Source organism: Pocillopora verrucosa, chromosome 1, assembly GCF_036669915.1.
Source record: "Pocillopora verrucosa isolate sample1 chromosome 1, ASM3666991v2, whole genome shotgun sequence".
NCBI lineage: Eukaryota > Metazoa > Cnidaria > Anthozoa > Scleractinia > Pocilloporidae > Pocillopora > Pocillopora verrucosa.
The window spans coordinates 20,409,999-20,423,249 of NC_089312.1; the positions used below are offsets into that span (position 1 = coordinate 20,409,999).

Genomic DNA, 13,251 nt, shown 5'->3' on the forward strand with positions numbered 1-13,251 from the left:
GTACCAACGTACCAGAATTCATAAGGATGGGAGTCTGAGAAACTTTCTTTATCCTGCCAGCTGATTTCCTGGCTCTATTTCTTCGATGCTTTACAGTTGTTTGAAGAGCCGTGTGCTGGACGCTTTTTTCAGCTTTTACAGGGCCCAAGGACGCTCCGCAGTCTACTAGAGGAACTTTGGCTGTCATAAGTTCAAAACCCAACTCTAGAGACATTTTAGACCTGGAAAACAATAGTACATCTTTCATGAGCAATAGTAACGGCCAACGACCCACAACGCATCAAATGTTTGTCTGTTTGTTTTCACTTTCTCATGACACATTTTTGTGATATTTGAAACCAACTTGCAATGGACTGTTGAAAATGAAGTAATTTACTAGTTTTGCTTTGCTTTGCTTATGTCAAACTCGTGCCATTTTCTAAACCAATCTAAAGACAATCGCGACTGAGTCATTTGCATTTTCCCGTGCTTCTGGCAGTCTGCTGTATTAACTTTGAGTTCTCATACCCTTTTTCGTTTTCCTTGGTCCCAACTGGTCGTTAAGATTATTTTGGTTCAGGATGTACAAAATCAATTGAAAGTACTCTGTTTTTTTTAACAACCAAAACAACTGATTATGAATTGTTTTGGGAAGTTTTGGCAATGGTATGAAGGAAGAGCAAACAATACATTTCAGAATCATTTTTTTCAAAACACTGATAAGGGGTGTCCCGTCAAAGCACAAGACATCGTAACCGCGTTTGCTTGTACAAACAGTAGTTGCAATGACCTAGCCCTCGAGCTAAAGTAAAAACGACAAATTTAATGAGGTAATTTACAGGGAAGTTCCCTTACACTTTAATATTCCGTAAATGACATCGAGGCTTTTTGCCCCTTTTCATTAAATCCCTGCTAGCAATCTCTTCCTCTTCTTCTTCGTCTTCAGAACTGCTCACACGCGAACTAGGACCAGGCTTCGCTCTTGCTCGGAAACTTATCTTGCTTTTCAAGTTATTCCTTCTTGTTTTTGTTAACCTGTTAGAATTAATCTGTTCGTGTGACTGACAAGATTTTTCTTTCTCTATACGGATAAGGCCTTGTTCATCTTCAGAACTGCTCAACATTGAACTAGGACAGGGCCTCACTCTTGATCGAAAACTTTCCTCGTCGCCGCTTTTTCTTTCCGTTAATCCATTAGAATCAAACTGCTCGTGTGACTGTTGAGCTTTTTCTTTCTTTATTTGGATAACACCCTGCATGGGGAGGCTAGCTTTACGACATGATTTGATATCTGCGCTATCCATGGAATTTGCAGTAGACAAAGATTTATTGAGGAATCCAGGGGTTGGAACTTTTAAGGAAGGTTGAGCCTAAGGACCAAATGAAACAATCGAAATTTCAGATAATCTGGCCTTTAAATCAAAACTAATATCAATACACAGGCCTCGCAACGAGTGCAAGACATAAATACTTCTTAACTATGCAAATTAAGCCATACACTTCCACATACTTTTTCTACTAACAAATCCCATCTCAGCAACGCTGAATCAACACGATAACCCTTTAGCCCCTAGGAGTGACCAGCATCTTTTTCTTCCTTACAGAAATACTGCTGAATCATTCATTAAGATCACGAGAATAAAGAAAATGATCGCCAACCCAAGAAGATTTGATTGCTACATGAATTCTCCAAGTCAGTACCAAAGGATAAGTATAGAGAAGAGTATGGAGAATATAGATTCTGATATCAGGGTGTAAAGGATTAAGAGATAAACTGCAATTAGTGCAAACTGGGGAACCTCCGTTCTGGGGAAACCTACTACACTAAAAATAATGTTCCCTGAAGAGATGTTTCCCTTTAATGAGGGTAAAAGATACAGGTGTACAAAGGTATTACGAACATTATTCCGAGTATTTGTGCCTCTTGAATGGAGGTGTCACTTTCCTGAGCTGAAACTTTGTTGATAATATATTACAGTTAGAGGAATGTTTTGAATTATAAGTATGTGCACAACACATCAGTTAATTAATCTCAACTAAGTGTGCAAACTAGAATAAGCTGTCACAGGACTTATCACTGTACATTTTTTTAAAAGGAGTTTGAGATTAATTACCAGTTATTTCCCAAAGTGAAAACTAGCGAATAATCCCTTCTATAACCACCTTGATTGAGAGTGACTTTAGCAAGAGATGACACAATTATCGACCAATCAGAGCATGCACATAATCGCCTATAGTAAGCAATACAGTCTGTATGTACTGAAAACTAATCATCATCCAAATAAATTTAACCAAACTGATAATAATCGTATAAATATCAAATCCACTACCTTAGGAAATGAGGGAACTCTGAAGGTAGACAAATTAGCATAACTTTTTCTAAATAAATCATACCGAGTAAAGACATTTTAGAGTGCGTAATTGGCGTGCCAAACCGGTCCACTACTACATTTCATCCATTATTTTGAAAGATTGAAAAAAAAAACATTACTGTAAAGAGGCCCTCCAATGTTTGAATTGACTACTCAGGTCAGTCAGCTCCAATTAATGGAAGGCACTCAGAGACTGGCAAGAACAAGTTTGATTGTCAAGGCAAAACCAGTACCTCAATGAGTGAAATTATCTGCTGCTTTTCCTCTGCAGACAGCTCCTTGGGTCCTGGCAATGCAAACAATTCCCAGAACTTGAGGGCATGTTTTGATCCCACTCGATGACTAGCCTTAAGCAGAAGTTGAAGTAGTTTTCGGGTAACATCAACTTTCTACAAACAAATGTGTACATTAAAAAATGACGTGGAACACAAATGTCTGGGATTCAAGTCAAGGCTTTGACCAGTGTTATGTTCTTAGACAAGACACTTCACCCAAACATTGCCACTCTTTACAAAGAGAACATTAGAGGTTGCAGTGCGATTTTTTCTACTCCCAAACCCCGCATTTCAGTTCCAGGGCTTACATTCAGTGGATGTGTATCAAAAATGTCTCGCAAACTAAACTTATCTAACACAAGCAAAATTGCTATTGAAAATAAGAATCAACCTTCAACCAATAACACTTTGAGAAATCAGTGAAAGAAAAAGCTATGACTCATCCCTTTGCCTTTGCTTTGACAAGATAATTACTGGGAAAGCCTCTGTATTTACATCATGCTTGTAACACAATACCAGTCACTGATGGAAATATTTCCTTAAAGTAAGGATCTCTGGGAAATATGGTAAACGTAAATTTCACCTTCTTGTCTCCTGTTTCAGTTAAAACAAAATCTACCATGTCTTTTGCCCAAAGGCCAGCTGTAGGAGCCAGGAGCACCGACATCTGTCTCTTGACCAATTCATGAATTATGCCTAACAAAGTAGACTGAACATCCGACTTGAAAGTACTTTGCGTCACACACTCATCTGCAATGAATTTAATTAATGAATGCATAGATGATTTGTTGAATCAATACAATTTCAAGCAGAAAAGTGATGAGAAAACAGTAAAATATAAACTAGGGGATTATTTCTTGATCCAATACCAAGTTCTCTTAACCAACAATATAAGAGTTGTATGGCAGAAAGTAAGAAGAACTACTATTGAGATCTTGGGACTGATAGGGTTACCTTAAACCGAATTTGGATTATGTTGTCAAGCTCATAGTCAACAGAGAACTAATGCCAGTTCTCATTCATTCAAAGTCCGTTTTTATGTCATATTGACTGTGTTAGTCAATGTATATTCTATGTTAAGGTATACATGTACAATCACAGTGCAATAATATCTCAGTTGTAACTTGGAATTTCTTGCCTAGGTGTATATACAAAGGAATATTCCATGGTGCACCGTTCAAAAGTGTTGCACGACTGATTTTCATTCAGTGTTCTCCTTTCCAGATAATAACTGGTAAAATTAGCCGCCTGTGGCACCACTTATAACTACCTAAAATCACTTGGAATTCTTAAAAATTCAAGTAAAAGTGTTGCTCTTGTGTTTTGAAAAGTTATTTTACCTGTCATGCTTGGAATAAGGGAGAACATCGATATCGTTATCCTACCCAGGTGAGCCCCTTATCCATCAGAGGTTACAAAAAGTTTTCAAGCCTAAACTAACTTCTTTCCACAAAGATTGTAAAGTAAGTATCAACAATTTCTCAGATAAATCAGTTAAAATTTCTTGGAACAAATGTATCATAACCCTGCCGTAAACTTCCGTCTTTCAATTGATCTAAAAACTACTTGCAAAGGAAGCTCTCATGGAACACAAAGTATTTTTGTATTCGAAATTTCCCAAACACAATTTCAAAGCTACATCATAATTATCCCACAATTAGACTCAATAGAATTGCACATTTTAAACTTCTTTAACCCTTTACCCTCTAGAAGCGATTGGCCTCTAATTTCTCCTTACAGCACTAAGCTTAATTCAAATATAAAAGGTGACGAGGATACCTGTAAAGGAAATAATCACTGGTTTAAGAAGCTCCTGATTGTCAAGCAAATTCTCCTTGTCAAGACCACAGGATATGTAAAGAGAACAGTGGGGAGAATATAAATGCTACTGATACAGTGTAAAGGATTAGAGCTGTGTTGTTTCTCCTGTATTTATTCTTTATTCTTACCTGCAACATTGTGAAGATATCTAATTACAAGTGAGACATAGAGCTGACCATCATCAAAGTCCAGAAGAGAAAGCACAAAAGGTTGAAACCATGCCAATGCCGTGTTGTAAAATCCACTGGAAGATTTTGCATCACTCAAAGACCTGGCTCTATTTGACTGCTTGACATCTTTTGGCTTGAATTTCACTCCACCATCTTGGGTTTGCCACTGCAAAATAGCCTCTTTAAAGGAACAGTTTTCCGTTATAATCTCAAAGAGTTCTTCAGGCTTATATGTGAACACAGAAATCTGCCAGATTCTCTCTTCAAGTCTCTCTTGCAAGACAACAAAGCACTGTAGCATTGGCCAAAATGCTTCCACCTCTGAGGATAATAAGCAGTTAACAATCTGAGTTAAAATTGCCCAAATCTATATAAAATAAAATGCTTACGTCGAAGTCTAGCACCTGACTCAAGAATAATAGTCTTAAAGTCACATTGTGATGAAAAGGGAGAAGCATAAGGGCAGAAATGAAATGGAGGTACCCCAGACACCGAGAGGGGACTAAGTCTTTGCAGCTATCTCCACCAAAAACTTTCCAAGAGCTTAATCCTCAGAGTGAACTACTATTTGTGTCACAAAATCTAAAAAAATCAGACTTTCTTTAGCTGAAGGTGGCTTATCATTTAGTCTATGATAACCTTTAAAATGAGCTGTACCTTGATTAGCACGAAAAGAAGGGCAGATAAAAAGTAAAATATAATTTTTTGTTGCTTCATCTGGCATTTACAATATCGTCATACTTTGTACTTTAAGGTATAATACTCATATGGGAATAATTTATGTTCACTTGTAACTGTAATTCTACTAATAAGATTAACTCTTAAATGTATCATTACACACAAAACTTATCTACTCATTTTGTAACAGGTTAACAGTAGGCCCTAAGTACCTTGATTTCTCATTGGCTGCACAATTGCATTCAGAATCCCTATGTGACCAGTGTAACTCATAAAGCATGACTGCACTGTGGCCACATCCATTCGCATCAGTAGCACAAACAGTCCCATCCAGTACTCTTTTATAGTAAGTGGAACATACAAGTGTGGTGGGAGAAATTTAAGAGGCAGGCCAGTAGTATTTTCGTCCTTCGGTATTACAATTTCAGAAAGTTCAAACAGATTAAACTCCACGACATCAATCATCCACTTGATAACCTCTTTCAAGAGATCATATTCGTCTGGATTTATCATTCCTTGTCCTCTCACACTTATAACTGCCCAACCCCGCACCTGATATAAAGATATATGTAATTAAAAAAAATAGTTATCTAACCTCATTTAAGTGGTGATAGCACTTCTGTGTTATTCATAACTATTTATAACACACAAAGAATAATCCACGCAGAATGTAACCTTTTAAAATTTGGAATCATTAAGGTAGAAGACAAATTAGTTACAGTAACTATACATAAGGTCCAAAAAGGAAATTATATCAAATTCTGCAACACTCAAAGTAAATCAAACTGGATGGTAGAGTAAAGGACTTGAACCTGTGACCTCCAGATTCCGAAAAAGTAATAAACTTGATGAATTTTTTTCAAAGTTTGAGGTTTGGTGCAAAAGGTTGAGCACAATTTATTTTAATTTGCCTTCACAGGTTTCTGCATAAAATCTCTGTTGAATTATTAGGTACTGTGGTATTATTGTATACCATTTTTTTATCATTGTGGAAGATGCTTATCAATTCAATTTTACTCCTGTATAAATTTTAAGGAATAACATTCAGATCAATAACAAACAAAACATCTCTTCACCTCCTGGCCACCTCAATTAACCCTTAAACTCCCAAGATCTCATTAGCAATTCTCCTTAGTATCTACAATACAATTCTCATGATGTTACTTCTGCAACTTGATATTGAATCAACTAATAGTCCCCCAATTGATATTTTTCTTTACATCTTGGCACTTGTCTGCTTGATATTGTACTGTTATTGTATGGGGAAATTATGTCTTAGTCACTCATACTGACAGGAGTTTAAGTTAAGAGAAACAGTCTTAAGTTATAATGCAGTTAAAAGCAATTTAACAGAGTTAACAACAAAGAGCATCTGCGGTATCTAGTATTCAGTAGTTTTTGCATTTGCACATGCATCAGAATTCCACGTGCTCTTCATTTGAGGTGTTCTTGTGAGTACTTTGAGCATGTATTTGCAGTGTTGTGAGGAGTGTCAGCTCTTCCTCCAGGCAGTTTTCATTTTCCTCATTCGTTTTCATCTTGAAAGGCTTAAGCACTATTATCTTTCATTTGTTTTCCTGGTGGTTAACTGCTTTCGTTCATATGGATCAGCTTTCCAGGCGTTCGACAAATAACAGTGCCACTACCATGCTGGAATCACCAGAATTAATTTCTTCAGTCCTGTCCTCTGTGGATCCTCCTCCTTCCTTAACAGAAACCTTGGTTGCCTCCGCTCCTGCAGTCAACCCTCCTTCTTTTGTGCTCTCCACCAAGGATCTCAGTCCAGCCTTTTCCTGAGTGTTAGGCAAGTCATTACCACACATTTTAGCGGCCATGCAAAGCCACTCCACGAATACATGTGCTTCGGTCTCGTGCTTCAAATCGACAGGAAACTGATCCTTTGGTGGTATCATTGAGGTCAGCATCACTTCACACCTTCTGTGATTGACCAGTATCTCCTCACAGAACTTTAGATAGGTGGTGTAACTGTAGCCCCTACTCTATTTCTCCAATTCCAAGCCTTCATGTCAGTCTCTTTGGAGTGATCCCAAAGAAATACCAACCTGGAAAGTGGCGGCTTATCTTGGATTTATCCAGCCATTGAGGCATAGCTTCAATGACAGCATTCCTGAAGAGCCTTTCTCTTTGCAGTACATGAAAGTAGATGATGTCATCAGCGGGATCATGGCTTATGGTGAAGGAGCACTTATGGCAAAGTTTGATGTGGAAAGTATGTACCCCAATGTCCCTCTCCATTCTGATGATTGTTATTTGCTTGGAATGAAGTGGCAAGGCAATTATTTCAGCAATCTGGCTCCTCCCTTTGGATTACCCTCTGCCCCATTCGTCTTCCCTTCTATTGCATAGAAGATTCAGTGTTTCCATCACCTAGCTCCACACGCAGCAACTGTAGCTACACCAGTACCACTGTCACTCCTGCTCCAGCTTCCTGTGACTTGACAGCAAAATGCCAGTCTACCTGCCAGTGAACAAACATTAATACGCTTCTGTGCACGCCTTGCAGATCATCTTAATCACTCCTATATTAAAGATTATCTGTCTGCTGTTTGTTCTGACCCACTCACTGACTGTCTTCTGCTACAGTAGCTCCTAAGAGGGATTAAACGACATCAGGTCAGCCTGTGACTGCAGACCTTTAGGCCATTGTGCACAATTCCTTGGACTTCTCCACTTCTGACAATGTCATGCTGTGGGAGTCTTGTTGCTTTGGCTTCTTTAGGTTTCTCAGAGCCGGTGAGTTTACAATGAATGGTCCTTTTGACTCAGCTGTGCACCTGACAATAGCAGATCTGCAAGTAGATTCCTTGACAAATCTTCAAAGTTTCAAGGTGTTCATTAAATGCGCAAAGACTAATCCTTTCTGGCAGGGCTGTTTCATTTTCCTTGGGTGTGGCTCCACATCACTCTGCCCTGTGTTGGCTTTATCAAACTACCTTCACCTTCGAGGACCAGGTAAAGGTCTCCCATTTATTTATCAAGATGGCTGTCCTCTTTCGGGGGTCTGTCTATCTTCATTCTTACAATCTACACTATAGGTAGCAGGCATTCTCAGAAAGTTCTCTGGCCAGAGCTTTAGAATTGGAGTTGCAACTACAACTGCTCAGCAGGGCACTTCCGACCACCTCATAAAGACCATGGGACGCTGGTCAAGTGAGGCATATTTATTGTATGTGTGCACACCTGTGGTAGCATCCTCTCAGTAGCAAAACAGATTACATAGCAGGTATGATGGTCAGAATCTCTCACTTCCACCACTCAGCGGGTGCTGTCAAATTTGGGCAGTTTTTCTTGAGGCCATGGCCTGCTGTTGCCATGAGCCCTATTTCTCCAAGCTGATTGAGCTCAGCTCAGAGGTCATGGCTGAGTTGCCAGGATTTGCCGGTCACGGGAGAAGTCTCCACCTAGGAGCTGGCTGCCAATAGTAGAAGCTGCTGGAAGTTTCAGGCACCCAACCTCCAGTTAACAATGCAGTTGTTAAATGCAGTTAAATGCAGTTAATTTGACAGAGTAAACAACAAAGAGCGTCAGTGTTCTCTAGTAGTCAGCAGTTTTTGTAGAAGCATGTGTCAGAATTCCATGTGCTCTTTGTTTGAGGCATTCTTATGTGTACTTTGAGCATTTACTTGCAGCATTGTCAGTATTGGCAGCTCTTCCTCCAGGCAGTTTTCCCCACCCATTCCTTACCTCTTTCCACTGTTTATTAAGTGTGACGGCTGCCTGTTTTCCTTTCCTATGTGGGGGCTCATGGCTGGGTTGCCAGGATTTGCCAGCTATGGGAGAAGTCTCCATGTAGGAGCTGGCTGCCAATAGTGGAAGCTCTTGGATGTTTCAGGCACCCAACCTCCAATTGGCAATGCAGTTGTTAGGTATAGTTGTGCAGTCTTGAATGAAGTAATTCAACAGTGCAAAGTTCAGCTATCATTGTAAATATTTTGCAATACAGTGATTATTTAACAATACACTGTTTTTCAATATAAACACTATATTACAATACTTCTAATATTACAATACATTTAATTTAACAATACACTGTATTACTGGATAATATTAAATCATTCTTCATACCTCTGGATCAGGATGAACAAGCAGAAGATATGCTCCAGGAAGCTTTTCCTCCAACTTGAGTGGACATCCACACACATTCAGAGCAATAAGTCCTCTTTTAAACCATAATGCTAGTGTCTCATTATGTAAGAAATATGGGAACCTTAACATTTCCAGAAGGGGAACTTGTAACTTCATTGGGACATCCTGGAAAAGTTTAAAACAGGTTATTAACATTGATGACAGGGCCACTGAAAAGAAAAGTTGTCTTTGTTTAGAATTGTGTCATTGAGTTATATTGCAGAGTAATTAAGCCACAATAACTACACAAATTTCCATAAACCTTTATCACATGGCCTTTAAATCCCTGATTTTTGTCTTCACACATGCATCAATTCAAGAATGCATTTGTTCATACCTTTGTTTATTCATTTGCTTTTTCCTTGAATTTTTTGTGCATTGATTCATACACCCTTCTCTGATGCATCAATTCATCAGTGGTCATCCTTATGTTAAAAGAAATTTTCAAACTGGTAGAGCGGTCCTTTAAGCTCATGAATTTTCAAAAATTTGAAGCAATTTTAGGCGATAATATGAGGTACAACAGGCAGTAGGCTTTACAGGTTACTGTTTGAATAGGGGTACACTGCCAGTGAAGGACTAACTTAGAAAATTCCAACCCCATATTCAATTTGTATGTTAGTCAAACAAACCTGCATATGTGGAAAAAATCCTTCCCTACGTTCTGCATCTTCTAGGGCAGTACTGATTGTCAGCTTCAATCTATCAACATCCAAGTGCTGCAAAACCTATCAGGGAACAAAATTATTCCTTGTGACAAAGAAATGTTTCATTGTGCCAGAGAGTGAAAAACCTAATTCTGGTCATGCTGGAAAACCTATGATAATAGTCAAATAGTCTCATAACCATCACCAGAAACCAAACTGACATTTCTAACTTGCAAGCCCAAACATAAGTAGTATAGAAGTTAGCAGTACCAGATCATGATCTGGTACAAACCCCAGCTCTCTATACTACTTTCCATGGGATGGAATTATTTGATGAAATCATTTGATGGAATTATTAAATAGAATCATTTGATAAAATTGTATCATGGAATCATTTGATGGTATCATTTTATAATATCAAAGTGTTAGAATACTACAGGAGACTAGCCATATGATCTCACTGCATTTTTCCATTGCGTGACATTCTCAGAAAAACAGGGGATGGCAAAGTTAGGTTCCCATGCATTGGAATTGATGGTGTATAACACTGTTTATGAAGATTGTGGGTATATTGGATCTAAAAAAATCTCATATAATATTAAATGATAATTTGTCCAACAGCCTTGACATGAAGGGAAACAATATTTATAATCCAGCTGACCCAGTCAATTAAACAGACGCTTCAAACAAATGGTATATTGATACAAAAACAAACATATTTTTGAGAATGGATAGGTCAAAAATAATGTCTGGCAATCTCAATATGAATACAAGAAGTATCATAACTCTTAAAGAGGCACATGCACATGAAAGCACTTATGCTGCTAACACTTATGTCAATTAGATGATGTCTGACAGCAATACAAACCTACAGAGTACTTCGATAACAGATTAAATCATTCCATATCAAGACGATATTAATGTGTTTCAATATCTCATGGATAACCCAAGTTCTGAATTTAGTGACAAAGATGATGTATCAGGTGTCCAAACTACAAAGATTTAAAGATTTTCACCAAATAAAAAAGAGACATATGAGATGAAGCTTCATCTTGATGCAAGTAAAGGGTTTTATGGCAGTTGTGTAGGTCTGAATATGTACCCTTTTGCAACTAGTGAATATACTGTCGTTTTTTAATAATATTTTCCTTCAGCATCAATCGACCATTCAACAGTCCAAATATCTGCTACTAGTAGGGTTGAGACAGTTTTGAGAACATCAACTAATATGTTTAGTGATCAAAGCTGAAGTATAATTCATCTTCATAAATACAATAATGTGACTCCCAATTATCTCACAATTGGTATGGTTTTGAAGAATAAATCTGGCATCAGTTATACACAGGACTTACAAATTTTGTCATTGTACTGTGGTGTCCATCCTGTCACCAATGCCCAGTTTCTTTGTGATGTTTTTGTTTTCTGAATGGATGGCTCATGTGGTATAAGGTTGTGCTTTTTTGTGGGACAGTGTGATATTTAGTTCTAGTAGATTGTTGTATGTTGATGGTTCTAGTTTGTAAAAGTTCATTGTTTTGTCAGTGACAATGAGTAGCTTGGTTTCCTTTTTTATGTGTTTGGTGTCGTCTTTGAGTTTGTTGAGGAAAGGGTTGTTTACTTGTTTGAATTTTGTTGATTGTAAAATCTTTAGCATGTCATCTGAAAATTTCTTTAACTCATTGAGTGGAGGAGGGTTCTTGGTAGACTTGAAGCCATATCGATCTTAGGAGTGGGTGGATGAAATCAAATCCTCATACTGATTTTATCATTAGAAATTCCTGCTATTATTTTAGACAGGAGAAAATAAAAACATTTTAAACAATTGAATTTATAATGTAATTTATCATTAGCATGTCTTGTTGTATCTGGCATAATTGCAGGTGCTGTGACACTCAACCCAATTGAATTAGAGACTATATCTGGAGTAGGTGTGCTGCTAAAGACTTATAGTAAAATAAAGAATTTTGCTAACACATCATATGAAAAAGTACTGGTTCACTTGCAGTCCTCTATGAGAGGCAAATCATGTGATGATCAAAATAATTTGACTCAGTTGAGGGTTCTTGATGATATCATCATCGATATACGTGTCCTTTACTTAACAAAAGGGATAAGGAGTATTCACAAAAATTAAATTTTGTCTCCAAATAATTGTTTTGATGTCATCACTGATGAGTGTTTGAGTTTTACACCAATATTGGTTATAAAATGCTAACATTCTTTTTGAATATATTGGTATATTTTAAAATTGTAATTTCATCATTTTGAATATTTGTGTTAAAATAAAACAAATATTGATCGTCTGTTTGCAATCACCATTACAATGATGTAGCACACTCTCAATCTTTTAAAAAATATCTAATATCTTATTTTTATCATTTTTATCACCTTTTACATTTATTGAAGATTGTATTATTAATGTGATACTTTCAATGATAATTGATTTTCTCATAATTGTAAATTTATTTTCATTTTAATTTATGTACTCTTTCACATATTTATATCCTTGAATCAATCCACTACTAACACATACAATTTCTTTGTTGTTTTTTCAAGTTTCATATTTTCACAACATTGTTCATTTTTTACAGTATGTTCTTGAAGTTGCTTGTCACACATTGAACAATAAATCTCTCCCATATTCTCATATTCTCAAAAGTTAAAATGGAGATCCAATGTAGCCACCAGATGGATCAAGCAAAAAAAAAAGGTTGACACTATCATGAACAGAATTTTGGATGGTAGTGAATCCTTTCAAGGTGATATTAATTTTAATCATCATTGGATTAAGAATGTTCATATGCCAGTGACCATTTACTATGCTTCGAATCAAATTTTTTGCAAAACAAGATTTCACAAATTAACAGATGATTTCAAACAATGATTGTTGGGATGCAAAAGACAAAAAGATTATTATCTTGAAAAGAACAGAATGCAATGCTGAGGCTGTGACCCTTGGTCAAATGACTGACATAACAAACGAAAAATTCGATACAAATAACTTGCTTACTCAGACTTTAAAATCAAGATTAGTATTTACTTATTTAGTAATAGTATTTACAATGACCATGACATTAAGAATAAAAAATTTATATCCTCATGAGTTTTTTCCATGGATTTGTCTAACAGCCTTACCATGATTGATTTCCTGTTTTTCTGAGAA

The 13,251-nt window shown here is 37.0% G+C and overlaps 1 protein-coding gene across 1 annotated transcript in view; it reads right to left on the reverse strand.

The window, feature by feature from the left end:
* Positions 1 to 13,251, reverse strand: part of LOC131781192 (uncharacterized) — a 31,972-nt gene that overhangs the window by 17,324 nt on the left and 1,397 nt on the right. Inside the window, 8 exon segments of the mRNA XM_066163294.1 lie at positions 13 to 221; positions 835 to 1,349; positions 2,585 to 2,740; positions 3,210 to 3,376; positions 4,576 to 4,938; positions 5,508 to 5,847; positions 9,382 to 9,567; positions 10,074 to 10,169. Of these exon segments, the coding sequence (XP_066019391.1) occupies positions 13 to 221; positions 835 to 1,349; positions 2,585 to 2,740; positions 3,210 to 3,376; positions 4,576 to 4,938; positions 5,508 to 5,847; positions 9,382 to 9,567; positions 10,074 to 10,169 (2,032 nt within the window).